The sequence below is a fragment of the Rhodnius prolixus genome, unplaced genomic scaffold (genome assembly GCF_049639745.1).
Source record: "Rhodnius prolixus isolate KJV_2025 unplaced genomic scaffold, Rpr scaffold_11, whole genome shotgun sequence".
In the NCBI taxonomy this organism is placed as follows: domain Eukaryota; kingdom Metazoa; phylum Arthropoda; class Insecta; order Hemiptera; family Reduviidae; genus Rhodnius; species Rhodnius prolixus.
This window is the reverse complement of record NW_027411625.1, coordinates 10,488,099-10,515,392: the sequence shown is the minus strand read 5'-3', so window position 1 is coordinate 10,515,392 and position 27,294 is coordinate 10,488,099. Positions and strand designations below refer to the sequence as shown.

Below are 27,294 nucleotides of genomic sequence, written 5' to 3'. Positions count from 1 at the left end.
TAATTTAATCTAAAAAGAAGGTAAGCATCTCTAAAAACAAGCAATTTAATTAGTTCTAACTCAGTACATTCATAGGAGGCTCTGATCTCAAATTATTCAGTCTAACTTACTCAACCAAATCGTACGCTTTTGTATTAAACAGTGCGTTTTGTCGAAAACGTTTTAGCCTTGTTTATATGGTTACCAATGAAAGAGGTTACTATGTTACAGGTTGACATGATCCTATATCCGAACAGTATTAATAACCGCCAAAACAAAGCCGACTTTGACGTTTTTAGTGACAGTTTTGGTTAGGATAGTTTTTTGTAAAGAAATTTTTTATATAAAATAATGGAAGAATTCTTGGTGTGCGAATTTCAACATAGTGAAGATTATAATGCAACTTACAAGCTGGCAAGTATTTGGCGTAATGACAATCACATTCATATGACCATCATGGGTTTACGAACTGCTTGGGCTTATGAGGTAAGTTGGATGTAATTTTGTAAACTTTATTTCTTAGACTTAATTGTAACCAAACTAAAAAAAAAAACTCTACAAAAACTTTTCTAAATGCTATTAACTGCGATCAAAACTCACTATAGCGGTGAATTTTTTTGTGGGAAGCATGAGACCCAGAACCCTTCTTTAGCATCCATTTTCATTACAAGTATTCCAGAAAAAGAATCTCATGAAAGCCAAGACATTCTCACTTGCCGTCCAGCGATGTCTATCTATTTTGGAATTTTAGCAACCTACTTAATTGCTAGAAATATAAATCCTTTGTAGCAACACCGTATAATTTAGTGAAGTGGCACTTTAAAGGCAAGTCCAAAGTATCTCTTCCTACAGAACTGCTCCAAAATTAATTTTCCAGGGAAAAAGTTTCTGATACAAGTTGTATGACAAATACAAATGTTGTATGATAAATAAAAAATTAAAAGTTGTTGATTAGTTGAATGTTTTTCAACTTATTGGTTACTGATTCATTAATCCAAGAGGAAGAAAGATTATTGCCAATTTTAGTCAGAATTTGTCAGAAATGCCAGGCTTTTGATCATTATCAGGACTGCGCAACATATTTTATGGAAACAAATTACATTGATTTGATTATATACAAAACGTTTACGAAAGTTATTGTTTGTAATTGTATATTTTTTACGTGTATATATATATATATAATATTAAGTATTTGATGTTAAAACGGACTCATAGAAGTCATTTTTGAGAAAATCTTAAAAAACTGATAAATCCCTTCAGAAAAAATGATAATTCCTGATGTTCGATGCTTAGTATTGTCAGGTCCCAAGAAGGCACCTGACTAAATATCAGATTTGAAGTTCCTGTGATTTTCAAATTTTAGACAGTTAGAACTCATAGACCAATTTATACGCACGGGGCCGCAAAATGGATTACGGTGGAAATCAAAATTGAAAAATTTTCACCACAATCCTCCCTCTTTGAGAGGAGAGGGAAGAGAAAGTGAGCACGTGCTCCGAGATGGTTCCAGGATGCAAGGGATGTAGGAAGAGGTTAAGAATAAGTTGGTAGAAATAATGTATTAGACATCGCTAGTGATATGTGAAATAAACAAGAAATTTGCAGGAAGTTATTAAACTCTAGATAAATAATCATGGCAATTGGATTTTTTTTTGGTACCTGATTCTAGCAATCAGAGTATATATATCTATACTATATAACCATTATGTATTTACAGATTACACCCCGTAATTGCAGTAGTTACTTAACCAAGTTAGGCATGCATTATGAACAATATAAAAGCGCCTTCAGAAAGCTATTTGAACCAGATGATAACGAACTCTTCAAAATAGTCTTTGATAGTGGAATATTGAAATGGACAAAAGTGCTCAGTGAACAAATGTCTATCATTTATGGAGTATTCACTTTTAACCACGTAAGTACAATTTCTAGAGCTCAATATAAGTTTTACTATCTGCTTAAGAGGTGTCTTCTCTGCCAGTGTTATACTATGCTAGGTGGTGTCCTATTTAGAGGCAACTAAAAATGCCTTCATGTCAGGCTGAGTGGCTGCCTGTGCGATATCCCTCAGCCCAGTGCTATAGTTAAAGCTGTCCTGTTTAGAAATCACTACGTAGCCAAAGTTTGAGTGGTTTGTGACTTCTCAGCTCAGCGCAATAGCTAAGTGGTGTCCTGTTTAGAGCTTATGAAGAGTTTTTATGCCAGACTGAGTACTGCCTTCATAGCTCAGCGCTATAAGTAAAATAGTCTCCTGTATGGAGCTCACTACATAGCCAAAGTCAATGTGAGTGATTTGTGACTTCTCAGCCCAGCGCAACAGCTGTAGTTGCGTTCTGTGTAGAGCTCATTTAGAGCTTGTACAGATACATTATGAGCCTGTTTGCCTGAAATTTTGCCTTTTCAGACCAGATCGCTGGCTAGTGTCATGTTTAGAGTTCACTAAATTCATTAATATTAAGGTAAAGTGGCCTTGTTTAAAGCTCACTAATTTCCCTAATGCCAGGCTCAGAGCGCTAGAGATTGCCTCCTTTGCGCAATACTGTCTGGTGTGTTGCTTAGAGCTCACTGTGTCCTAATAAGGCTTAGTGGTTGCTTGTTGTGTCTCCTCAGTCTAATAATGTGGCAAATTTGCCGTTTGCTGTTTATAGTTATTATTTACAGGTGACTGATTCCGGGGAAGTAGTTCATCTGATGGAGCCTTTTTGGAATAACTTTATCAAAGTTAGGGAGAAAGTAGAATTACTCGAACAAAGTTACAAAAAAATTAAAAATGGTGAGACTTAATAATTTCCTTTTTTTTTTTTTTTTAGAGGCATGCTTAATGTTATGCTATTTCCCATAATACTATGGTGTTAGATAAGTCTGAGCGATATTCGCCTCACATGAAAAACATGTTTTATTGTATATCTTATTCATTCCCGACTTTACTTAAAGCTTTTATATCGCCAATTTTTTGTTGTCTTGTATAATTTTATTGTTTTGAGCAGTTCTAATGCTGAAGGAGATCTGTAAAACTGTTACATACACACACACACACACACATATATATATATATATATTTATATACAGGGTGACCAGAGTTATATGCTCCACCCACTTTTTTTTTTAACGGCAGGAAATTTCGAAAAAATAAAAAACACGTATTTAATCATTTTTAGTCTAGTTTATTTTCAGTGATAGACCCATATTTTTAAACCCCTGTATCTCGAGATACAGCATCCAACTTTTGTTTTTCAAATGGAACGTTATATTTTTTGTTGCATATTTTTATAGTATTTGAGCTCCTAAAAAAAAAAAAAAAACATTTTTTGAAATCGGTTAGGTTTTTCAAAAGTTATGGCAATTTAAAATATGAAAAACAGGCTAGAGTTATTCGACGTTCAGGTTGTTTTTTCTATAAACGTTTGGTGTGGAGTTTTAGGAAATCAACTAATCGGCCCATACTTCTACAGACAGAACTTAACTGGTGAAAGGTATCCAACTTTTTTTTAAGAGACATTTTGCCAGTTCTGCTTGAAGATGTTCTTCTACAACGTCGGCTAGACATGTATTTTCAACAAGATGGTTACCCGGCACATAATGCGAGAGTTGTTCGAGGTTACCGGGACAGAAATTACCATGAAAAGTGCTTAGGGAATCATTGTCCCATCCAATGGCCACCTCGATCTCTGGACTTAACTCTAATGGACTATTTTTTGAGGGGATATCTAAAAAATAAAGTGTTCAGTAACCTTAATACCGTGGCTTCAGTCGATGATCTGAAACGTCGAATAACTCTAGCCTGCCTAGATCTTGACTTCGCTACCGTAAGTGCTGCTACAAGCAAAGCGTGGGAGTCCAGAGTTTTAGCTTGCCTATCCGTTGATTGTGCCCAGTTTGAACAGATTCTTTAAAAAAAAATAACGTAATTTTGACAATAAACTGAAATTTGTTTTTCATATTTTAAATTACCATTACTTTTGAAAAACCTAACCGATTTCAAAAAATGTTTTTTTGTTTTTTAGAAGCTCAAATACTATAAAAAATATGCAACAAAAAATATAACGTTCCATTTAAAAATCAAAAGTTGGATGCTGTATCTCGAGATACAGGGGTTTAAAAAAATGGGTCTATCACTGAAAATAAACTAGACTAAAAATGATTAAATACGTGTTTTTTATTTTTTCGAAATTTCCTGCCGTTAAAAAAAAAAGTGGGTGGAGCATATAACTCTGGTCACCCTGTATATATTATACAGGGTGTCCGGGCTAGTTGTCCACCCCTTTTTCTCGGTAATTATTGATGATAGAAAAAAAAATTCAAATCGTAACTTCCTTTATTTTTAGAGTAGTATCTAATGATATTATAAAAAACGAAATTCTGCTGCTGATATGCAGGTTAGAGATACAAACTTTTTTTTCCAAATGGGAACCCCTATTTTTTATTATGAATTCTAAAAGTACTTTTTTGGTGAGAAAAACTGTTATATAATATTTTTAAAAGCTTGAACTTTTCGTTGCTATAGATAATAGCTTACCATGTTGTATCTCTGTTGCAGAATTGTCCTTGATGACCGAGCATTTTCACAAGACCACCGAGGAGAAGTTGGAAATGGAAAATGTTTTGATGGTTAAATTCCTTGAGGTGATGAAAAAAAAAGATGCCATGATTGAACAGTTGCGTGCCAAACTAGCAGGTAATATTTTGTACTTGATCTCAAAACTTTTTGTAAAATTTTGCCAAAAAATTAAAAGATTAATTATTAAGATTAAAAATTATTCTCTTGCTGCAATCGCGTAATTTATAAATTAAAATGTAGTCAAAAACTATGTAAAGCAATGTCCTCTGAATTAAGTCGTATGATTAATTCTTTTTTCGATAAAATGTTTTTGAACAGTTAGTAAAAGCATCGTTAACTCTAAGTTCACTGTAATAAAAATAGTACATACTATAAGGAAAGTGATTAGCTATGCGGTTAGCGTATTGGATTCCCACGCGGAGATCCCGGGTTCGAATCTGCTGGCCCTTATACTTTTTCTTCTTAGGAGCTTCTTACAGCTCACTGTCCGGTGTTGGATAGTGTTGCCTGTAACGAGACAACACTGTCCCGGAGGCCGGCAGTGCACTGGAAAAAGCTCCGGGCAAAGTGGGTTGGGAGCACCTATCTCATCCTCCTTAGATCCGTGACTTTCTGTTTTGGTCCGATGAAAGAAGCTTTACATGCCATCAAGTTCAGCGCCAACGAAGAGGCAAAGAAAAAAGTACAAAACTATCTTCGAGATCCAGGTAAAGAATTCTTCGCTGAGGGGCTAAGAAGACTCGTAAGAAAATGGGACAAGTCCATAGAAGTTGGTGTTGGATTACGGATTACATGGAAATATGAACAAAAAATCTTATTGATTTAACACACCAATTTTGAAGCACAGCTATTTGTCTGTTTAATTATTGATTGGCCCTCGTACATGTATTTAAGACACTCTTTCATTTTTCAGATCCCCTTCATGATTTAAGAGGCCTTCAGGAAGATGAAGCAGAGGACATGTTCATGCATCCAAGACCTGGAACTTCCAGAGATTTAAATTGAGTTTTGCTTCTGTATTTTATTATTGGTTTACCTGTTATTTAAAAAAAATGTATATTTTGTACAATTTGTATTTTTTATAAATATATATATATATATATAGTTGCAGTTTCGGTAACAACTTTATCTTGGCTTTTAGGGCTACTGGGAAAAATATTGCAGGAGGGCAAATCTCACTATTAGTGGGGTCAACTCACTCTACTACATGAGGTATTAGTTAGGGCATTTCTTCTACATCAGCAAAGGAAATGGACCTCCTACAGTAAGCAACCACTTTATTATTACGGTATTTATTTGTTCTACCTACAATTAAACTACTAGACACTTTCAGGTTTGTGCTAGATCAAATCACTTAACCAGGCTACACTTCATTACTCTTGATACTAGCCAGTGCGTTGCATCTGTCATTGACAAAATTGCTACGTGAACATTTTCATGTTTTGTTGTGCCCAAATCACTTCAGGCAAAGGCTACATTGTTATTCAAAATTAGCGCCATATTGCAAAGTACCTAGGCGTAAATTGGTGCCTATCTCATTAGACCAATAATCAAACTCTATTTAGAACCTACTATTCCGCCTGCATTGACTCGAAAGCTGCCGTTTATCTTATTGTATAGCTTAACCAGGCTTTGATAAAACATTCCCCACGGTCAATATTACAGTGCAATGGTAGTTTGTAGCAAATATCTTAGTGAACATTCCAAAAAATCAACCTAAACCTCTTTACAGGTCTATTTATTACCAAATTGACTAGTTGTAAATAAATATCACACTGTAACGAGAGTATTTACTGTCAAAAAATCAGGACTTTATTACGTTTACATGGATTATAAGATTTCCATAATAAACTGGTCACAATTGTAAGGGTCCAGCTTTTGTCAGAGAGAGGAGAACATTTAATTTAGGTATTTGAATTTTCTGGGTTTGTTTTGTAATTGGGGTTCATTACCTTATTTTAAGAATTAGGACGTGGGAAAAGTGAATAAGCTATTCTCAAGGAGGAAAATCAATAATTAAATTACTAAAGGTGTGGGAACCGCTGAGTCGACACCGTATCGTATATAAAAACTGGGCTACTGCCTGGCCAGGGTTTCACTTTTTTTCGGAGGGGCCAGTTGTCCAGCGGAGGAGCCAGCCGCCTTGCGGAGGAGCCAGTGGTCTTGCAGGGGAGCTCAGTGGTTCCGGCGGAAGGAAGACCCATGCTGTGGAAGAGGTTCGTCGGCTGGCTTGTGGCTGGTGAGTTGTAGCCCAATAGAAATTTAATAGCGGTATTTGTTTAGCCCCAGTATGGTCGACTCAGTGGTTGCAAAGACTGAATGGGTTACTTGTGGGAGAATGAATGAATTATTTAACTTATTGATGTGTGGGGATACTTATTAGAATGTATTAGAAGCGAGGTTTGATAGATAATTGTATAGTATATTCAACTGGGTTGGTTTATGTAAGGGATGAAGCATAGGATATAATTACTTTGGGTGTTTGTTAACAATGTGTTTGTTGTTTTTCTATTTTAATAAATGCTGTAATTATCTTGAGTTGTGATTGGAGTGGCCACTTCCCGTTTCCTCCAGGTACGCGCGAGTCAAGGGCGGCCGGAGCCCCTTACAGAAGAAATCATGCATATTATGTGTAATAACTACATCCCCTTTTTCTTATAGACTCCTGACCAATGTTTGTTGATATATTCACATTAGAATGATGTTTTACGTCTTTTTCACGTGGGCTTCCATTAATGAACAGTTTAGCAGTACTCTGGGTACCACCAGTATCGATTCGGAAAATTAACATCATTTATTGTAATTGAAATGTTGCAAGGAGTTTCACCTAGCATAAAAAGCTATAAAAACACATCTGTAACAATTTATGTAAATCATAAAGATTAAATAAAGAAGAATGTAATTAAAGTGGCTAGCGCCCCTTACACAATGATTTGGCAATTTAATAAGCAATGCCATAAAAAACCATGATACATACTTTTTTGGATTATCCACAGTCAGACCTAATATTCTCTTGAAATTAATCAAACCTAATATTCTCTTTAAATTTAATTACTAACTGTTTGTAGTTAACCTCTTATCCTCGAAATAATAGTGGGTTGCCATCCCGCTGCTGTGATTTTAAAGTTAATTCGGCATGTCGATAATCAACCATAAATTTGTATGTTTGCTTTTAAAATCTCTGTTCTCTCTTATTTTTACTCTTATAAACTCAAAAGATACAATTTTTAAAAAATTTGTACACATTTTAAAGTTTGAATCATACTTTCACTAAAGAATCCCAAGCTGTTGTAGAGCTTCATTCGTAGACTCTAATGATCAACGTGATCAATAAATAAACGTGGCTCCTTCTTCGTAAAAATCATCTCCTTATTCGTAAAAATACGATGTTACTCACTTTGTTCTATGTAACATAACATTAACAGAATGGACATTCACGTTTCTGCAGCGAGATGTAACCAGTCCCCTTTAAACAATTCATAATAACCTGTTTTTTGACCTCTCTACCATTAACAGAACTAGTGAGGGAAGGGATTAGCTATGCGGTTACCGTATTGGATTCCCACGCAGAGATCCCGGGTTCGAATCTGCTGGCCCTTATACTTTTTCTTCTTAGGAGCTTCTTACAGCTCACTGTCCGGTGTTGGATAGTGTTGCCTGTAACGAGACAACACTGTCCCGGAGGCCGGCAGTGCACTGGAAAAAGCTCCGGGCGCCAATAACCTGTGATGTTGGCGCGCCTTAAATCATTCCAAAAAAAAAGTGTGACATTCTCATGTCTGTGGTAAGATATATGGCCAAATTGCCTTAGGCACAAACCTTCGCTGGGTTTTTTCTCAAGTTTGAACTGTTAAGTTTTGAAGTGCTTTAAATCTTGGAGTTTATTAGTGGATTTGATAAATGAGGGAATTATTGAAAATATATAAAATCATATAACCAAAATACTTTGTATTTATTACACTGTATTTGTATTTTTATACAAGTCAGTTTGGAAAATCATGTCGCATTTTCAACTGTACACAATTATAGCAACAAAATTTAAAGATTAACCTAGGTCTAGTTTTATGACCCACATCAGCGTTCTAAGACCTACAAAAGGAACTATAGTGTACCCTAGTGCTGACGCAAATACTGATTTTATTATTTAGTGAGCTCACACTTCTTTGGAATACAGCAAAAGGTCAAACATTTTATGTAAGAAAATTTAGGACTGAAAGTCGGTCTATTAATAGTCCTTATGAGAACATTGGTTTCCCTTTAGTTCTATTTAGTTGGCAAAAGTATTATATCAACTGCTCAGACAATCGTTAAGAGACCAAACTTGGGTACATCTTTAAACTAGAATATACTTCTGGCCACCAAATTCATCAACTTCCTTCACTGCGATTACTTCTTATAAAATTTTGACTACATTGTCTAAAACAATCCACTAAATCACCCACATATAACGAATTTGTATTAAAAGCAAAAACAAATCTTAATTACAAAAAATACATTAAAATTTTGCGTGGGAAGGCAAACTGAATTTATTATAGTTACAAAATGATATTGAAGCACATAAGAAATATTGGTGTTTGCCTAAATTTGGTTATAACCTAGATAAAGAAGGCAACTTTAGTTGTTCAGCAGGAGAGAGCACAGTTCTAGGTCACTCAGGCTGGGCTTGCTGCTCACACTGCACTTAGCAAAGATTAGCCCCGTTTCGCGCCTAGCAAAAGCCAATAAACAGCACTGTGAAGGCTCAGAATCTTTTAAGTAATGGCTCGTCACTCAGTTTTATTTTTTTCTAAAGAGCACAGCATAGCAGGTGTAAAGGGCTGAAAGGTAGAGGACCCTTCACCCGAGTGCTCTCTAGAAGCATAACACAGGGGTGGTAAACGTCTATCTTTATGGGAACGCACGAGTTAACGTTTTACTCAAGCCTTCCGCCGCCAAAAAAAAAAAAAAGTCTGGTGACATTTCCCATATTATTTTGGGCATTTTTTTTAACAACGCAAAATAATTACTTTTAAATCGCAATAAAAAAATTATTAGATAAGTAATTTATCACTTTGTGCAAAATTACACTCGGATGTAAAAATAAGGTAAGGAACACCTTGGATTCTTAAAGTAATCGTTTTTTAATTTTAGTTTTTATACAGATTCTTAGATGTAGAGAGATTTTAAGAACAAGTTTCCTAAAATTTCTTACAAATTTCTGATTTTGTTCTTTTACTATGTTTACCTATATTTCCGTATTTATGGAATAAATATTTATGGGCTATCTAAATTGGGTCCGATGTGAAGACCTCTAGGAGGTCTTTGGCGAGGACATTACTCGGTCCCACGAGTAAGCTGATAGATTTATGAGGAACGCCTCGCCATCTGTGACCTTTTATGTTTGTGGGCAGGAGAGATAACTTTCTTAAGACCAGCATGCTGTATTCAAGTTCATCCCACGGACATTTGCTGGTAAAAAGCAAATGGTTCACCCACTAGCAGTCTCATCAGTAACTGGTCGTGGGTCTCGTCTCGAATCGGACCAGGTCCAGTGCCTTGCTGACATAATCTGACCAAATGTCTACTTATATTTTTTTTAATGATAGATCAGAAAAAATCTCCGCAAGGTGTCGTCATGCTGCATGTGTATCTTTCATATCCTGTTCCAAACGTTGCAATCGCTAGGTTGCGGTATGAGTACTTTTACACACTGAAACCAAGTACATCAGATAGCAAAAACTACAGAGGATAAACCATTGCACCTTATAATGAGGGGAGCTTTATCTACTACTTCCGCATTAGGACAGTACAATAACCCCCTTTGACTGCAGTTCCTTCGGAACAGGTCCGGCTTCGTGTGCACATCATGCTATCTATCCACCGCTTTCACTTCCAGTTTTCATAAACGTGGAAGACCTAAGTAAAAGTTAGAAATATTACAATTGGCAAGAGAGCTTCTCTAACACGATCTCTATCCTTAGATGCTCCAACTGAAGAAGCGGATCCTTGCACACCAGCCCAGTCCAACTAACAAAACTTTTGCAATATTTAAATCCTATACACTTCTACGACTGAGATTTCTAAATCATCAGAATCATAGAGTTGCGTTAATTTAGTCCGGGAGCATATTTACATATATACATAATACTGTATTACAACTACACTAGATAGTCTTCACAGTATTTGGTGGAAAAAATAAAATTATATGAGATGAATTCGAAAGAATAACGATATGCAAATTGAAGCCTTAGTATTCTACGCTTACTATTCAACCATATGTGTAACAAAGATTATGAAAAAAGAAACAACTAAACTAAAAGAAATATAATAAAGACATAATACGCGTAGTCAAGGATTTTGCCTTAAATAATTACAGGACAGACAGATACAATGATAAATGAAATATACAAGCACAGAATTAAAATCAAAAAGACAACAGAAAAGGCATCATTGCAATCACGTAAGAATAAACCATGGAGTATGTAAATAGTAGATTTTATCTCACGTAGCACGTACGTTTATTGTATCTCTGACCTGTTTCAGATTTTCATTCATCATGAGGTGATTAATCAGTTTGGTATAGAGATTTCGACTTGTGTTTCCGTCTCGCACTCCACTGCGACACTTACCACATTTTCGAGAGTATATAATAATTTCTAGACTTAGTATACCTCCGTATCATATCAGAGCCACTGATAATAAGGTGTCATGTTGAACTACTAATCGATACTGAAATTAAATACATATTTTTCAAGACCAAATCCAACAAAAAAAAATATAAGAGAGAAACAATTTTTTTTGAATAGTACGATAGAAAAAACGTACATACTTTTGTGATACCCTAGTTTTTGGAAAACAGTTATAACGCAAGATGTTCCTGATCCTTACCCTAAGACCCAAATATATTTTTCTATTATTAATATTTTTCCAACAATAAGATTATTTATTTTCTAAAATCAAATCAATAAAAACTAAAGTAATATAATCAATTCTTTCCTAAATACATTATTTCCCACAAACGTAATAATTAGCTTTTCTATATATATATTTTACAAAAAAAGAAAAACTAAAGAACTTTCAAAAATGTTGGTATGCTTGATATTTTCAACGTCAAATTTCTAAAAGTAACTTTATGATCAATTCACGGTAACTATCGATTCCCTGCCTTTGCCAACACCAATCCATTTAACTGTAATAATAATTTTTAAAAAACATAATTAAAAAAGAGAAAGTAAAAACCAATAATAATAATATGCATAGAAATGTTAACATGGAATATGCCAAGAGTGAAGAAAATTGTGTTAAAAATTGTAAACTGTACTAGTGGCATAACAAAATAAAAAAAGGTAGGCCTATTTGCATTCGTTAGCATGACAAGTTGAAAAAAAAGATCGTAGGAGTCATGCTTCGAAAAAATTATGAACCAATGGAAAAATCAAATTTCCTAAATTGCATTTAATTTAAACAGATTTTATTCAACTTTGGCAAAGTCTAATTGGAGAATTCATTTATGCATCGAATTAGTTAGAAATAAAAAATCATCTACAACATTCCAACAATTCAGTTGCACAAAAAAAAAAATCAGGTCTGAACAGTTACACCAGATTGTTCTGCTGCAGTTTACGAAATTGAATTTTCTTTAAAACTATAATTTTTGCTATAAAGACAATGACTTTAGCCTTATACATGTAAGAGTAATAAAATAATGTTGAAGGAAGCGAGAGAAAAAAAAAAAAAACAATTTTATGAGACAGCCTAATGTCGATCCCTCACACGATTTACAAAATTGAAAAAAAAATCGGTTAATTAAATTTAATATGAAAAAATTCAAAGTTTTAGGCGTATCAGAAACTACATCAACACAGAAATTTCGGTATACTTGAATAGCCAGAGTCTGGTTGTTGTGATCTTAAAATATCTAGGCTTGTTATGTGTTAAAACCTTATCTTACCAAGCCCATGTTACGGATTTTTTGTATGGGAGAGTCAAACAAATTTTTATATAATCCTTCGGATCAGACAGAAAATTAGTGATGTCTGAAATCTTTTTTTAAAATTTCATTTTATGTAAATCTGAGTGTATATGAATCCACATTAGTTGTGGAAGAAGCGACTAAGTAAGGAAAGAAGAAGTAGGGATTTCAAAGGCAATCTTAAGAGAAGAAAACCCGGAAGGAGAATCTATAAAAAAAACTTAGAAATTATTTTAAAGTCTTGTGAAAATGGAATGCAAAACAATGATCTATGACCGATGAAGCTGTGTGTCGATGAAATGCCCACCTTCCAAAATTCAATCCAAATCAGCCGTTTAGGACAATTAGGTTGATAGCGAGAAAGTATTTGTCGGCAGAAATCCTTGTTTACATGCATGCGAGTCAAATCCGAGAGATTACTCCATCAATGTTATACGTACAATCCGTCTTGAACATCAGACTAGTACGAAATCATTACGTTGTGTGTCGGTATTATCAAAGAACTAGTAAACTAAGTTAATTTTTTTGAACTCGTAGATTTTCTCTGTTCGGGAAAGTTCAGATATTCATTTTTTTTGTGAATATTAGGATATTTAATTTGTAAACTTTCAACTACTACTTTAATTACAACTTTGCATTTTCTCAACCTGGGTTTTCTCAATTTATTTATTAAATCCATAATAAATCATAATCATCGCATTATTCAAAAATAGCTAGTAATTGAACTAACGTAAACTTTAGGCATTAATACCTAGTGAAACATGCTTTGAAAAAACCATCAGGGATACTGCTGTGAAAAATAAAGACCAATTGTTAATAACTTTTTCGCTGAGGGGACCTCAAAACGTGTATTTCCGAAGAACTCAAAATTGTAATTCTGCATACTTCCTTCTACTAGGGGTAAGTTAGTACGAGTATTGTTCCCGGAAATATATTTTATTCATTTTTTACTTTGTCTTTGTCACTATTTCCTCAAACATTATTGAGCAGTCGACTTTACTACCTAAAAATCTTAAAATGTACATTACCTTTCAGTTAGTGAAGCTTATACGAAGTAATCTTATCCTATAATTTAAGAAAGTGTATATAATTTTTTTTTTCTAACTGAAATCCTGTACATTTTACTGACTTAAAGGCATTGTAAGAAAAATGGTTTTCTCTTAATAACAACAAAGAAAACACTTACTGGGTACCCCAATTTCTTCCTGTACTCGAAGGACATAAGAGACTGCTTGGGGTGGTAAATCTGAGAACTCTCGTACATTCTCGATACCTCGTAGCCATCCAGGCATTGTTACATATTCAACCTGCAAACATGTAATCGTAAAAATAATGGATTTCTGAAAAAAATTACTTCTACCTTTATTAAGAATAGGATCTTCTCAAAAAGCAAAACTGAGCAACTGGAAAGGTAACGTACCTCTACATTCGCCAAATCTTCCGCTCTTGACGGAAAATGTGCCAGCAATTTGCCGAATAAACGATATCCAACACAAAGACGTATTTCTTCAAAGGTGTCCAAGATGTCCAGTTTGGTTATGCAGATACTGTATATGCAAGATTATATTAGAGCATTGACAAATGTGCGCAAGCAAGTACTCAAAGCGTACCAATGTAGACCCTAAATTCAATTTAAAAGATGCAAGGAGTGGAAGACAGTAAAGCCTGTGAACCTACAGGTTTAATGCTACTCACCATGAAAATGTTAGGAGAACAGAAGGGTAATATAAGGATGGGTGATCACATGCCATCAAGTGTGCGACAGCACTTATAAATAAGGTGGCTTCACCACTTCCCATTACTTCCCTACCCGCCATCACTCTTCCAATACTGTGCAATCAAATACACAGATTATAAGTATACAAATTTCGCTAATCAACTACGAATTTGCAAATAGATCTTCACAACTAAATGTAAGTTTTAAACCATAAATTTGGAGCTACTAAATCACTGATTAAAAGTTAACTTTAATGGCATACAGTACGCTACTGATATCATTATAAAGAACAATGAAGTCATTCTCGCAGCATAAAATTTAAAACGAAATTTTTAATAACTGCACCTAAAAAACGGGAAAAATATCATAATAGCATAGTCAAAGAGTGTGACTTTACAACAGCTCAAAGTCAACTCCCCCTCACTTAAATATATTGTACCTCAAAAAAGTTTTAAAGTTGAGACACTTACGCTGTGTAACCATTCACCATTGAGGTGTACTTGAGCATGGGGATGTCTAACCACCCACATCGTCTCTTCCGCTTAGTGGTTACACCAATTTCGCTTCCTCGCGTCTGTAACAATTCTCCAGTCTCCTAAACTCAAAGAAAACAAAACTGTAAACATACACCTTTACATTAAGCATGTCAAGCTTGAGGAAAATCGCAGGCGAGCTGCTCTAAGAAAAGAAAAAAAACAGATACATTCAGAAATCCACTTACTAGTTTTCTCCATACTTGAAATTCCAAACCAAGCTTTTAAATGTATCTTAATATTATGTAAGGGGTGTACTAGTTGCTACTGTAAGCATCGGTAAACTATTGTTGTGTCGCTTAAATTGATTTTGCAATTGGTTTTTGTAAGTTGTTAGTACTAAAATGTTGTATAAATAAAGTTTATAATGCAGCGTTGTAATTTTCAAACTTTGATGAATTTCTTTAATATAAACTAAAGTTAAAATAATGTCTTAAAAATACTAATAGTTTTTGTTTGCCTAACTAGTACTAATATACCTATTAATACAATAATACTAGCACTATTTTTTTAATGATTTAAGGCGCCTCCACATCTGAGGTTATTGGCGCCCCGGTGCTTTTTTTAGTGCACTTCCGGCCTCCGGACAGTGTTCTCTCATTACTGACAATACTGTCCATCACCGGTCAGTGAGCTGAACGAAGCTCTTAGAAAGAGAAAATCTAAGGGTCAGCAGTTAGATTCAAACCCGGATCCTCGGCGGGGGAATCCAATACGCTAACCGCATAGCTAATCCCTTCCCTAATACTAATAGTACTAGTACTATTAATTTAATTACTGTAATATTGTAATAATTATACTATTACACCGAACTAGTACATAAAAGATCAAGAGAAAGTGCCGCAAAAGACCTAGTACTAGTGACGTTAAACTCCGACATTTTAGTAAAAATTATAAAGCTAAATTAATTGAATGAAATTACAAAAAATAAATAAAAAATAAAGAAGATATTTTATTAATATTAGGCAAAAAGGAGATATTCCAATTCTTTCAGTTCCATAAAAACAGAGAACACAATGTCATGTTAAAGTATTATTAAGTTTGGTCAATGGAAATTTGCACAGTTTAGAAGAAAATCATAATTAAAAAAGGTAGAAATATAGTTCAAAAAGTTCAATTTAGATAAACGTGCTAGGAGCAATAGTTACACCTTCTTCCATAGAAAGAATGAACAAGAAATTGTAAAAGAGGAAATAAGGTACTATCAAATTTGTAGTATGTGTGAGGCCAGAGACTACCGATAAATGGATCTAACAGCAATGGCGTGTAAAACATATTTTTCATTTATTTGCACACTTCTGCTTACAACTGCTAATGTGGAGTGGGCTTTATAGATCAAGAAGCGTAAAAGATCAAAATTATGAGATTAACAGCAGAGTAGCTAATATAAAATTAAATATTGGCAAAATGCATTAAACATTTCAATTCAATTACACGTAACTCAAGGAAGCGGTAGAAAAAAAAAGGAAGTACAACGATGATCAGAATTCACTAGTTAGATGTTTCCAAATGTAGAATAATAGAAGTATAAAGATGGCGTAGGTACGTCTATTACAAAGCCAAATGGCAAAAAATAATGGAGGAGGCCCAGGTCCTTGTAGGGCCGTAGCGTCATGGGGTAGATAGGTAGAAGTATAAAGATGGAGGATTTTAATGATCGTACTATGGAAACACAATGGTAAGGAAAGAATAATGGTAAATTTACATATTGAAGGAGAAATAAAAGAGGTGTCCACCTAGTGGAGAGTGTGGACAGAGTGCAATTTTGATATTGCTGCCAAAAATGAAAAGGATTTTTGAGATTTGTATGCTACCAACGGTTTTCACAGGAATCAGACGTGGTCTCTGTTAAGTTGAGAAGAAAAAGTAAGAGTATAGCGACACTCTTTGGTGTGAAATAAAGCCCACATTACGTAAAAAAATAAAATCATATGCATAAAAATGGGAATAAAACAGTTTTGGAGATGCATTATGAACTACTTATAATAAGTTTAAATAGGATTTCAATGGGACTTGATGCGAAGAGCCGAGGAAGATGCGTCATTAAGGTATGCCAGATTTGAATTAGAGCTGCAAAGGGAGATGCTAGGGAGTAGAAAATGGAAAGAAGTCGCTGTAAGCTCTTCTTCCCAGGAGAGTTAAGTAGGATAGGCTCTTTCATCGGCTCTTCGCATCAATTGGGCTGGCCACATTCCCATTTCTGTTAATTAATTGTTATAATGCATCTCTAAAACTTGAGCATCAGATTTTATTTATTTTTATAAGTTTTTTGATAGATTGTCTTTGTAAATGAAATATGTAGAAACATTTTATTTTAAACCTTTATTAATTTATTATTGCATAAAAATTTTACCGTACGTATATCCTTTGTAAATCAAGGCTTCTTCTAATTACTTTTCATTATAAGCCTAGATGGCAGATCAGTACATTGTACATGTTTTACCGGTATAATCGCGTGCTAGAGTCCCATAATACTGCGTAGGTGGTAGAAGTGTATACTGTTAAGGACTGTAGCTATATAGACATATACTCATAGTTTCCCTTAGTATGTAGCAGGTTGGTCTGTACACTGTAAATGACTGTGCAGTCATCCTTAATAATAACAGGCTAGACCGTACAATGTAAGTGAATATGATACTTTAAAGGCTACTAACATTCTTCAACTCTGTGGGAAAAGGTCCATCACCAACCCTTGTGGTGTATGCTTTAATTACACCGATGACTTCGCCAATTGTTGAAGGTGGAATACCCAATCCTGTACACACTCCTCCGATAGAACAATTCGACGAGGTGACATAGGGATACGTACCTGAAACAGGGAACAAAAAAACATTAAAATAAGCATGTTTAGATCAGCTTAAAAGGGTGTATCAGAGTCTAAAGTCTGTGTGTTATTCTTATGGACTGTTCCTACTTGTGATAGCTTATGAAAAAAACCAATCGACAAAGGCCAAACAGCTGTTCACGTCCGTTCGAAGAGACATGTCAGACAAAATAATTTGCAGCGAACACATTTTTTAATTGCAGTTTCAATTAATCTGTAAAACTGCAACTCCAGCTCAACAGATTTTTATCAATACATGTATTTTAGTGATGCTAAACGTTTGTGTGGAATAAGGGGGCGCCATTAATTTTGAACTGGTCCCTTGACGGCCCTTAGATTCTCTTTTCCTAGGAGCTTCTGGCAGCTGGACTGTCCAAAACGGTCAGCCATTTCTATAATGGGAAAACACTGCCAGAGACCGGCAGTGCATAGAAAAAAGTTCCGAGCGCCAATGACCTTAATTGTTGACCCGCCTCAAATTATACATTATATGTTAAGTATGAGGGTTTGATTCACAAATACACAAGTGTCCAACATTTCATTCATATTTCAACTCCTAAATTTAGCTAGTTAGAAAAGCTCGAAAAGACTTGTATGTTTTATTCAAATATTTTCCCCATTTTATCTGAACGGATTTCCCTTAATACTACTGGGGTTTTCTAAGTACTTGGACTCTTGAATGTTTCATTTATATTTTTTAAGATTTATTAGGTCACCAACCCTCATGCTGGCTAATTTCATTCATCATATATTTTTTGTTAAAATCATAATAAAATATTGTATATAACAGCTTCATAAATGTTAGCAAAAAAGCACCTTTTTTTTATTCTACTCTAAATTATTTTTTTGATTATCTTACTATGAATAATCATCACACAGACGCACATTAAAATAGAAAACGATATAGAGAGGGTCTAGTACTAAATTATAATTAAATGAAGTCCTTTAATTGAGCAATTAAAAAGAATTTCGATAATCAATAACTAGTAAAGTATTTTAATAATGATTACATATTCTGATAATGTCCATATCTTTATCTACTGGACGAGTATATTACATATATTCGTATGTGGGGATTTGATAAAAAAAAAGGCTCTTTATTTTAAATACCTTCACAAATAACTGCTTTGTTTACTTTTCAAAAATACATCAACTGATTTAATGAATACAACACTTAAAACACCTTTTTTAAAAACAACCAAAAACACTGAACTCTCATAAACGACTATACTTTTCTTATAAAACCTCAACGTCAACTCTTCCATTAGCAAAACCAAAAAACATCCGTAACCTAACAACCTTAGAAATACAAACTCTTTTAAACAACAGTATTCTACTTAATACAAAAGAACTAGTACATTTGATAACTGCCTAACTCAAACGTATTTCTCACTCTATAATTCTTTCTTCCTCCTCTTGCTCTCCTACGCTATTCTTCTCTATCTCTTTTTCCACATGTACTCGTATAACACTAGGAGAAGATCTAGGAAAAAATCAATTTAAAATATATATGAAATGGCTAAATACATGTAGTATATAATTTCACTATGTGTATATCTTCTTCTTCATGTGGCATATCCAGTTTTCACTTTCGCGAAAGCCTCCCCATTCTCCACTACGTGAAAGAGTTGTTCCGCACTCCGCATGCCCGTCCAGTCCCTGATGTTCCTCAGCCAGAAAAGCTGCTTCCTTCCCACTTCGCGGCGTCCCTCAATTTGCCCCTTCATAATCATCTGCAGAAGACTTAACTTTTTACCCCTCAAGATATAGCCAAAGTATTCGACCTTCCTGCTTTTGATAGTGGTTAACAGTTCTCGTTGGGTATTTGCTCTTGCCACTTTTGTTTTTTCGCCATAGTGATAGCCTGGAGAACATTAATATGAAGTGGTATTGCTTTGCTTTCTTTGATTTGTAGTCAGCCGCCCCTAACAGACAGACGCTGTTCTTATCCGCACAATCTGAGACAAATGCTACTAGGTTCGCCATATCTGGCTACTCTCACTTAGGCCTGTTGGTCGAAACAATTACCCGGGGTGTTGCACGTGAGAACTGCGTGTCCTGCGAGGACCTGTCGCCAACAACCATCTTCTATACGTACATTGTAATTTTATAATAATTATAAATTTATTATAATTATATATAAGAATAGAGGCGCCACGGTAGCCGAGCGGGTTAAGAGGCGAGACCTGCAAAGCTAATATGCATTGTGGTACTGGGTTCGATTCCCGGTCTTGGCCTTGGATTTTATTTAATGGTTAAATGAGAAATAGTAAAGTACGTTTGCTAGTTGCCTCCGTCCACGACACCTAGTAAATGGTAGTTGGACGTTAAGCCCCGCCTGAAAAAATAGGCGATTACTTTACTTTACTATATAAGAATAGTCTTTTGATACCGTCTTTTTAGATTAAGATCTGAACTAGTGAAACTTACACCGCAATTGCAGCATCGTAGCTTACAACATAATTAAAAACCGGACGTGAGCATGAGTCCTTGAAAAGTTGCATATGTTGGTACATAAACATTAGATTACGCCAACTGGTACTGTATACGGTACTTACCAAAATCCACATCCAACATAGCAGCGTTAGCTCCTTCCACCAATATACTTTTACCATTCTGCAATAAATTGTGTATATACGATACACTCTCTACCACTAATGGACGTATCTTTTCACTGAAGACTTTATACCTGTGCAGTTCTGCATTAATATTTACAACAAGATTTGGAAAGATCTTCTGATACAGCTGGACAAGCGTAATAAATCTGCAAACAGACAAATTAGGTTTAGTTCATTAGTTTGTGGAGGTTTATCAGCTCGCAAGACTGCGAACTACAGTATATGATCAAATGTCTCATGTTTTGTGTGAGAAAATTATATCCACATTCAGACACCCTGACCAGCCCTTAAAAGAATGGGCTAAGCTCATGCAGGTAATGTTCCTTAAATTAGGTTAAGATGATTAGTTAGTGGAGATCTAGATAATGTGCTCCCTCTACAAGGGAGATGACTAGCCACTTCTTCATTCAACACTAATCAATAAGCTCATACTGCAAGCCCAACTCTAGCAATTTTTCTCAAATGGCTTTGAATTGATTGATGGAGATTTTGTTAGTGCATTCACAATGCTCTGAACTACAGTAAGCCCATGTTTTTTAGAAGAGAATAGAGATCACAATCATAGCCTGAACAACCGTTAAAATAGTATTTAGTGCAGCATAAGACTGCATACTTTTCTGAAAACAGTGTATAATCTCCTAATAAGTCCGCTACACGTATTCCATTTCTTGAGGCTTTTGAGGAATACGCTGGACCAATGCCTTTCTTAGTTGTGCCAATGGACTGTTTGCCTTTTTCGGTTTCTTGCATTCCATCCACTACCTGTAACAGAATCGAGTAAACCCTTTTTTTTATTAAGTGTTCAATTATACATCATCAACCTAAATGATTCACACAGTCATTCACAAATCTTCAAAATTTGAATTGTGTTTCTTTATTATTTGTGTAGAAGCCATAGATAAAGCTTATTAAAAGAGAGAGTTTCTTGCCTTTTTTTTAAACATAATGATGTATGCCTTTTTTTATTACTTTACTTGTACGATATCGGTGGGCAGTATTAGCTTTCATTTAGTAAAAAAGAACTATTTATTTTTAACTTTTAATTTAGTGATCGTAATTATAATTTTGTAGTAAAATTTACTGAATTAGTATGTAATAGATGTGCTATAGTCTTTCTTTCTTTCTTTCTCTCTCTCTTGGAGGAAATGGTAAAACTCTCGAATTTAACTAAGGATGACTTGCTTCAATTGCTGGATCGAAAAACTTAATCAATATCGACTAACACGTTAAAGAAAGTCTTAATAGGATCTGTAGTGATAAAGAGAAGAAACTTGTAAATATGATGCGAGTTCCTTGGTTTCCTTGACTGCATGGGCGCAGTTACTCTGACAAAAAATGTTCATTTTTTTTCAGATGAATTTTCAAATTTATTACACTGACATATATATTCCAGAAATGTTCTTGGTTTGAAAAATATGCATCTCAAAAGTTGATGGGACATAAAAATATATTTCTACCTATATTACTAAGATAACTGCAAATAGTGGATTATGTACTAAGAAACAATGAATTAAACTATAAGTTGGTGAATTTTTTTGTAACGAATTAGTTGAAGATGCTTCCACACCACACAAAAAAAGTCTGATTCAACATTAGCGAAGGACTAAGAACATCAAATTAATTCAATCCAACACAGGTGTAAGAAATGTTGAAAAGTGTGCAGCGATTCTCGTAATTGTACTTCGTAATAATAAGTATACATTTATACAGATATAGAAAAAAAAAGTAATACCCGAATTTTATTTTGAACCAAAAATATACCAGTTCTATCAATAAAAAATTATTTAAAAATCTCATATTTTTATTTTATTATGAATAAAAGAATAATGCCAATTTGTCATGATTTTTTATTTTGCCTAGCTTTCGAACTAGTCCCTTTATCTTCAGGGCTGTGTAAACTACTCATACATTGCTTTATAGAATACCAATTCATTATAATATAATTATTATAACTATATTGTAAAATATGTTCTAGCCCTGAAGATGACTTAGTCCCTAGATCGAAAGCTAGGCAAAATAAAAAATCATGACAAATTGGCACTTTCTATTCTTCCTACTAGATTAATGAATTAGTCACCAAAAACAGTCAACAATATTTTTATTTTAGAAATTTTAAGCAGAAAATATTTTGCGCAAAGAATTATTAGATCTTTAGATGAGTTCGTCGATCAGCGGAATTTAAAAACAAACGCAATTAAATCACAAATTATTATTTATAAAAATGGAGCGAAATTGACAAAGAAGAGAAAATGATATTGTTAAGATCAATATTGTTGTATCGTATTGTAACTGCGAACGAATTACTAGGTTTAACTATTACTTTGAAATTAAATTTTAGTAAATAAAAAAAAAATGTTCAATTAGGCTCAACACACTGGAGGGATTGAACAGACAATATCTGCATTAATGTTTTATCAAACTAAGTGTTTTATACCGTCAGCCAATCCTGTTACAGTGCTCAGATTTTGATGGAGAGTACTTTGAATTATTTCGGTTGTCGCGACTTTACACTCCGCCAGATTCATTTAAAGGAAATGTAATTATTTGTCCAATTTAAACGCATACATTAACCTCCAATGTTACACTTAAGGCAGTCACCCTTGGAGAGGCAAAATGTGTGGGTAAGTTGAAGATTAACCTCAGGATGGCCATATGGATTATTTTTAGTGTGGCCAGACCAATGATGGACGAAGGCGCCTTAAGAACGCCTTTCTGAGACTGGAATTTCATAAACTCAAAACAATGTAAACGTGATTTTAATTTCGGTTAACCTATAAGGATGGCAGGAATATAAAGTACTGATTCATCCATTAGTTGTAAGGTTTATATAAATAGTTGTACATAGTAGAGGGATGAATGTATTTATAAGTAAGAATGGAGAGTGAGTGATATTCTAGTGATAAGCACCTAAACGATGCTGGATGTATGGCGAAAGCCAATGCCAAAAAAAGGAAAAAAAAAAAACAATGTAGCAATGTACTAATTGTAAATAAGAAAAAAAATTATGAGTAGATATCATTTTTTTTGTTTTTTTAACCCGTATAGGTATACCACATAAACCTGAAAATACCAAAGTACAAAGCCATTTGCAAACATAAAGCTGAAAATCAACCCCCTTTACCTGATGGAAGTCGAATACCAAATGTGCTCGGTCGGAGATCAACAGACGTTCATTCCAATCTAATAGGCCCTTTTCTTCAATATTTCGTAGTTCTTCAAAAAGACCAGGTAGATGGATAACAACGCCGTTGCCTGCAAAATAAAAGTACACAAATGAAGAAATCAATAAATCAAAATGTAAGGAATATTTTTTAAGAAAAAAACATACCGATTAAGGATTTACAATTTGGATTTATAATTCCGCTAGGCACCAAATGGAAGTCAAATTCTTTTTCATCCACAACGACTGTATGGCCTGCATTATTTCCTCCCTATTAAAAAAAAAAAAGACTAAAATTAATGGTTGAAACAATTTATAGTGCTAAACTAGTCTTTAATTTCATTAGATCGGGATAAATTAGGAATCAGCTATTGAGCTTTTTCTTTTGAAAACCAAACAGACAGGTTAAGTCTAAAAACTTGTTTGTTAAAGAGAGGCATACAAAAAATAACTTAAATTATTTTTTTATTAAACAATTAAATACTGAACATCCCTCTGCGATGTCGGATTCCAAGTGTTTATCCCCACAAGAATAAAGTATTACATCGGTAAATTCTTATTCTACTAAACAACCTTAGTCTTAAAAGTGCAAGGCGCAGAACTAAGGGTATTTTGGATTTAACTACACGGGCTGCTCAGGTCTTCCGCTACATGACCCATGTTTTACCTATGAAGCGGGTGAGTGAAAGATGAATGAATTATTTTTGCTACCAAAGATAGTTGCGGGTTGGGAAGGGCATGGTACTGTTGGCCCACAGATAGATTTCAGTTAAAGAAGATGATCGCCTTTTACATACAAAGCATTTCAGAATTTTAAGGTGAACAACGCACACACGTTTTTTTCACCCTATTTTATTAATCTTTAGAATGCAGAGCTCTGAACGCTCTACGTCGCCTTTAATTAGCTCCTTTGAAGAGTGTTGTGAGTCGAAAACCATGACTTTTACCACAAAGTTTATAGAGTTAGGTTTCTGGTTAACTAAATTTGGGTTCTTGAGCCTTCCAGCATTGGGTGAGGACATGTACTAGGACCCAGTCCCTGGCGGCTGCTCTGATTGACCTCCCTCCACTCGAGATGTAGGTTACTCTATAAAGCTGGCTCTATGCCAGCATTCGACATTCAAGTTCATGCCACTATCCTCTGCTGACCAAGGCAATCGGCACACCTCCTAGTTATTTAGCCGGTAACTTGTATCGAGTTTGATTTGTACAAGGCTAAATGGTCATACCGGCTTAATCTAGACATGATACTCTCACAGGGTTCAACAGTGCTAACCCCAGGGGAAGAAATCATACAACAAGAGAAAAAATAGGCCTCTTATATACTGTTAAATGCTTTTCAACCGCTAGTTTGCGATATGTGGCTCCTGGCCTTGGGGACTGCAAGAAGACCGCTAGATTAGATAAAATGAAGGTGCAAGTCAAAAGAACAAAACCATAACTACTTGCACTCTTATGCAATTACTGGTTATTTGCTTCAGTACTGACAGTATCAAACAACACGATCATCAGGTTTGAAAGCGACTCATCAACTTGAGAAATGTGGATCACTAATGTCATCAAAAATACATAGCTTCACACTATTGACGTGAAATTTCTGAAACGTGATAAATTATGGAAATATACGTGTCGAGTCTGTTTCCCCAGAAACTGCAGCGAGAGAGCCTAATTGTGCCATCTCTCTTAATATCTGGTAGGTAAAGCCTCCTTTCTTTTCAAGGTTCAAGAACTTATCAACTTAGTTTTAATGACATTATCTTTTTCGGTCTCAGGGCGCGAAAGATCCCATACCTTACCAGTTGTAATTATGTAAAACACGATATGAGTTTTCACCTTCTCCTGACACAATTTGCTCAGGATCCCTGGGTTAACCTACCTCACTCTGTGAAGAGAAGAAACCTATTATGCCGACGCTTTGTAGTTAAAGTTGGAAAACCGTTGCCTTTTGAAAAGTCTTAGATTTTCCTACCAGTCGTTTTTGCTTAATAAATGCTGACCCAACAAGTGTAGTGTGAGACGGAAACTTAATTGAAATTGAATTCGCTATTTCCAACTGATTATCTGTCTACACAAATCTGCAAGTACCTAACATTTCATTCATAGTTTTCAGCAGTTAGAAAAATCTTATGTTTTATTCAAACTTTATAACAATTGATATTATTTAACGTATTTTTCGGGATTAAAATTAGTCGATAACACTCGAGTATCATTCGAAACTAAAGGATTTTCCGCAATAATATTGCTCAGACCATTCCATGGATAACACAGTAAAAGACACTTTCGAAATCCAAGTAGTAGCGTAGACAAACTGAATTCTGCATTGTTTAAGCAGAAAATGCCTTATAAATTAGCATTCTTGAATGCAGGCTAATCAAAATATATGGATTCAGACTCACCAAGTCAGACGGAGTAGGACATAATTAAAATTTCTTATTCCATATAAAAAGATTAGGAACCAGAAATATACAAGCCTCAAAGACATTTGCACTTCGCCCTAAGAGAATCACAATAATTACTCAGGCCGATGAACAGATACGAGTAAAAATCATTTAATCACATACCTTATCCCAGAGAAATGAGGGCTTATTAACGCTCAAATAAGTCTGAAGAAAATTGCTTTTGGAGGAGTTGGACTGAAGATTTTTTCAACAGATTTCACTTAGATGAGTATAACGTAATTACCTCACAATTAGTTTTTTGATTTTTGACTGGAGCAATTTCTACGTAAAAGCTTTCATTTACTGCAAATAATAGGCCATCCAGAACCTATATTCCTGCTAGGGCAACTGTCAATTCTGAATCTACACCTCATTTTAAGTTTAGCTCAATTAAGAACAATGCATCAAAGAAAAGTAGCTAACTCACCTGACACCTGCAGACCACATCTGCCTGGGTAGCCAGCATATCCACAACTTTACCTTTTCCTTCATCACCCCATTGTCCGCCCAGAACTACGGTTACTTTCTTCATCTGATTCCCCAACATATTTCCATTCATAATTTTTAAAATTAAGTATAGGCGAGGCGACTTTTTTATTTAAAATACTGTCTACAATTTTCAAAAAATAAAATTCGCGAAGACTACGACTTCGTGTGCGTAACCATGGAAACAATTAAAAAAATCTCAAGTGCTCATTAATCAAATTGGAAATAAATTTTTTATACAGAATCCTTGATCTTAAAATAAATCAATTTTAACATTAAAAATTAAAAAAAATCAACCGGAGTTAAAAGCATTCTAATAATGAGTTTACTAAAGAACTAATTATTTCAAACGCGTGTTCAAATGTTTTTAATTTCTTAATAGTAATAAGGACGAGAAGTCCTTCAGAGTCTCATATGTTTATCGGTAGATGACTCATAGCTGCTATAATAAGGAAGGTTAGCTTGCTGCCCATGCTGGTTTAGAAAATCTACTTTTACCTGGTTGGGGGCCTAATTCTTGGCCCCTATATTATATATATTTGTATTCAATGTATTATTTAATACATTGAAGTTGGTCAAAATTAAAATACTTGTTGGTTGAATAATAAGAAAGCTTAACATCGAACAGTAGTAGTTAATAAAAAATATGTTCACGATATCATAACTTGAAGTACACCTTTTTTAAATTCAAAATTTAAAAAGTTCTTTAAGATAAATACCTTTTAAGAAAAAGTAATTGTTGAACTATTATTGTATAAATAATTTTCCTAGTATTCTTGAGTTTTAATCAGTGCAAGGAAACAACTCCTTATGCCAACATTTTGCTAAATATTAGTTTATTTAGTTCTTCATCAGGCTACGAACCAGAAAGTAATCAGGATTTTTACAATATCAGGGTAAGAACTTAGAACTTGAAACAAAGCTGATTGAAAATAGCTTTTATATTTAATTTTTAACTTTCCTTCGTTTAATGTAAAAATCCAGATCTTTTTCTTTGTTCTGTAGACCTGTTGCAGAACTACAGTTGGAA

The 27,294-nt window shown here is 34.4% G+C and overlaps 2 protein-coding genes across 4 annotated transcripts; one reads left to right on the top strand and one right to left on the bottom strand.

The window, feature by feature from the left end:
• LOC141459353 (uncharacterized) lies at window positions 1-5,641 on the top strand. The gene is made up of 6 exons (XM_074138360.1): window positions 1-20; window positions 211-465; window positions 1,697-1,894; window positions 2,641-2,752; window positions 4,517-4,654; window positions 5,451-5,641. The coding sequence occupies exons 2-6, from the start codon at window positions 331-333 to the stop codon at window positions 5,540-5,542; spliced, it is 675 nt and encodes a 224-aa protein (XP_073994461.1). The 5' UTR covers window positions 1-20; window positions 211-330; the 3' UTR covers window positions 5,543-5,641.
• Adss (adenylosuccinate synthetase) lies at window positions 5,461-26,713 on the bottom strand. 3 transcript variants are annotated; one of them, XM_074138358.1, is made up of 10 exons: window positions 26,206-26,711; window positions 23,509-23,611; window positions 23,302-23,432; window positions 20,794-20,942; window positions 20,121-20,326; window positions 17,393-17,547; window positions 14,676-14,800; window positions 13,909-14,035; window positions 13,675-13,795; window positions 5,461-5,522 (listed from the first exon to the last, which is right to left on the bottom strand). In XM_074138358.1, the coding sequence occupies exons 1-10, from the start codon at window positions 26,335-26,337 to the stop codon at window positions 5,476-5,478; spliced, it is 1,296 nt and encodes a 431-aa protein (XP_073994459.1). In that variant the 5' UTR covers window positions 26,338-26,711; the 3' UTR covers window positions 5,461-5,475. The 3 variants fall into 3 exon arrangements, with proteins under 3 accessions (XP_073994459.1, XP_073994458.1, XP_073994460.1); XM_074138357.1 differs by lacking the exon at window positions 5,461-5,522 and adding an exon at window positions 8,471-11,705; XM_074138359.1 differs by lacking the exons at window positions 5,461-5,522; window positions 13,675-13,795; window positions 13,909-14,035 and adding an exon at window positions 14,062-14,318 and having other exon boundaries at window positions 26,206-26,713.
• Between the last annotated feature and the right edge of the window lie 581 nt (window positions 26,714-27,294).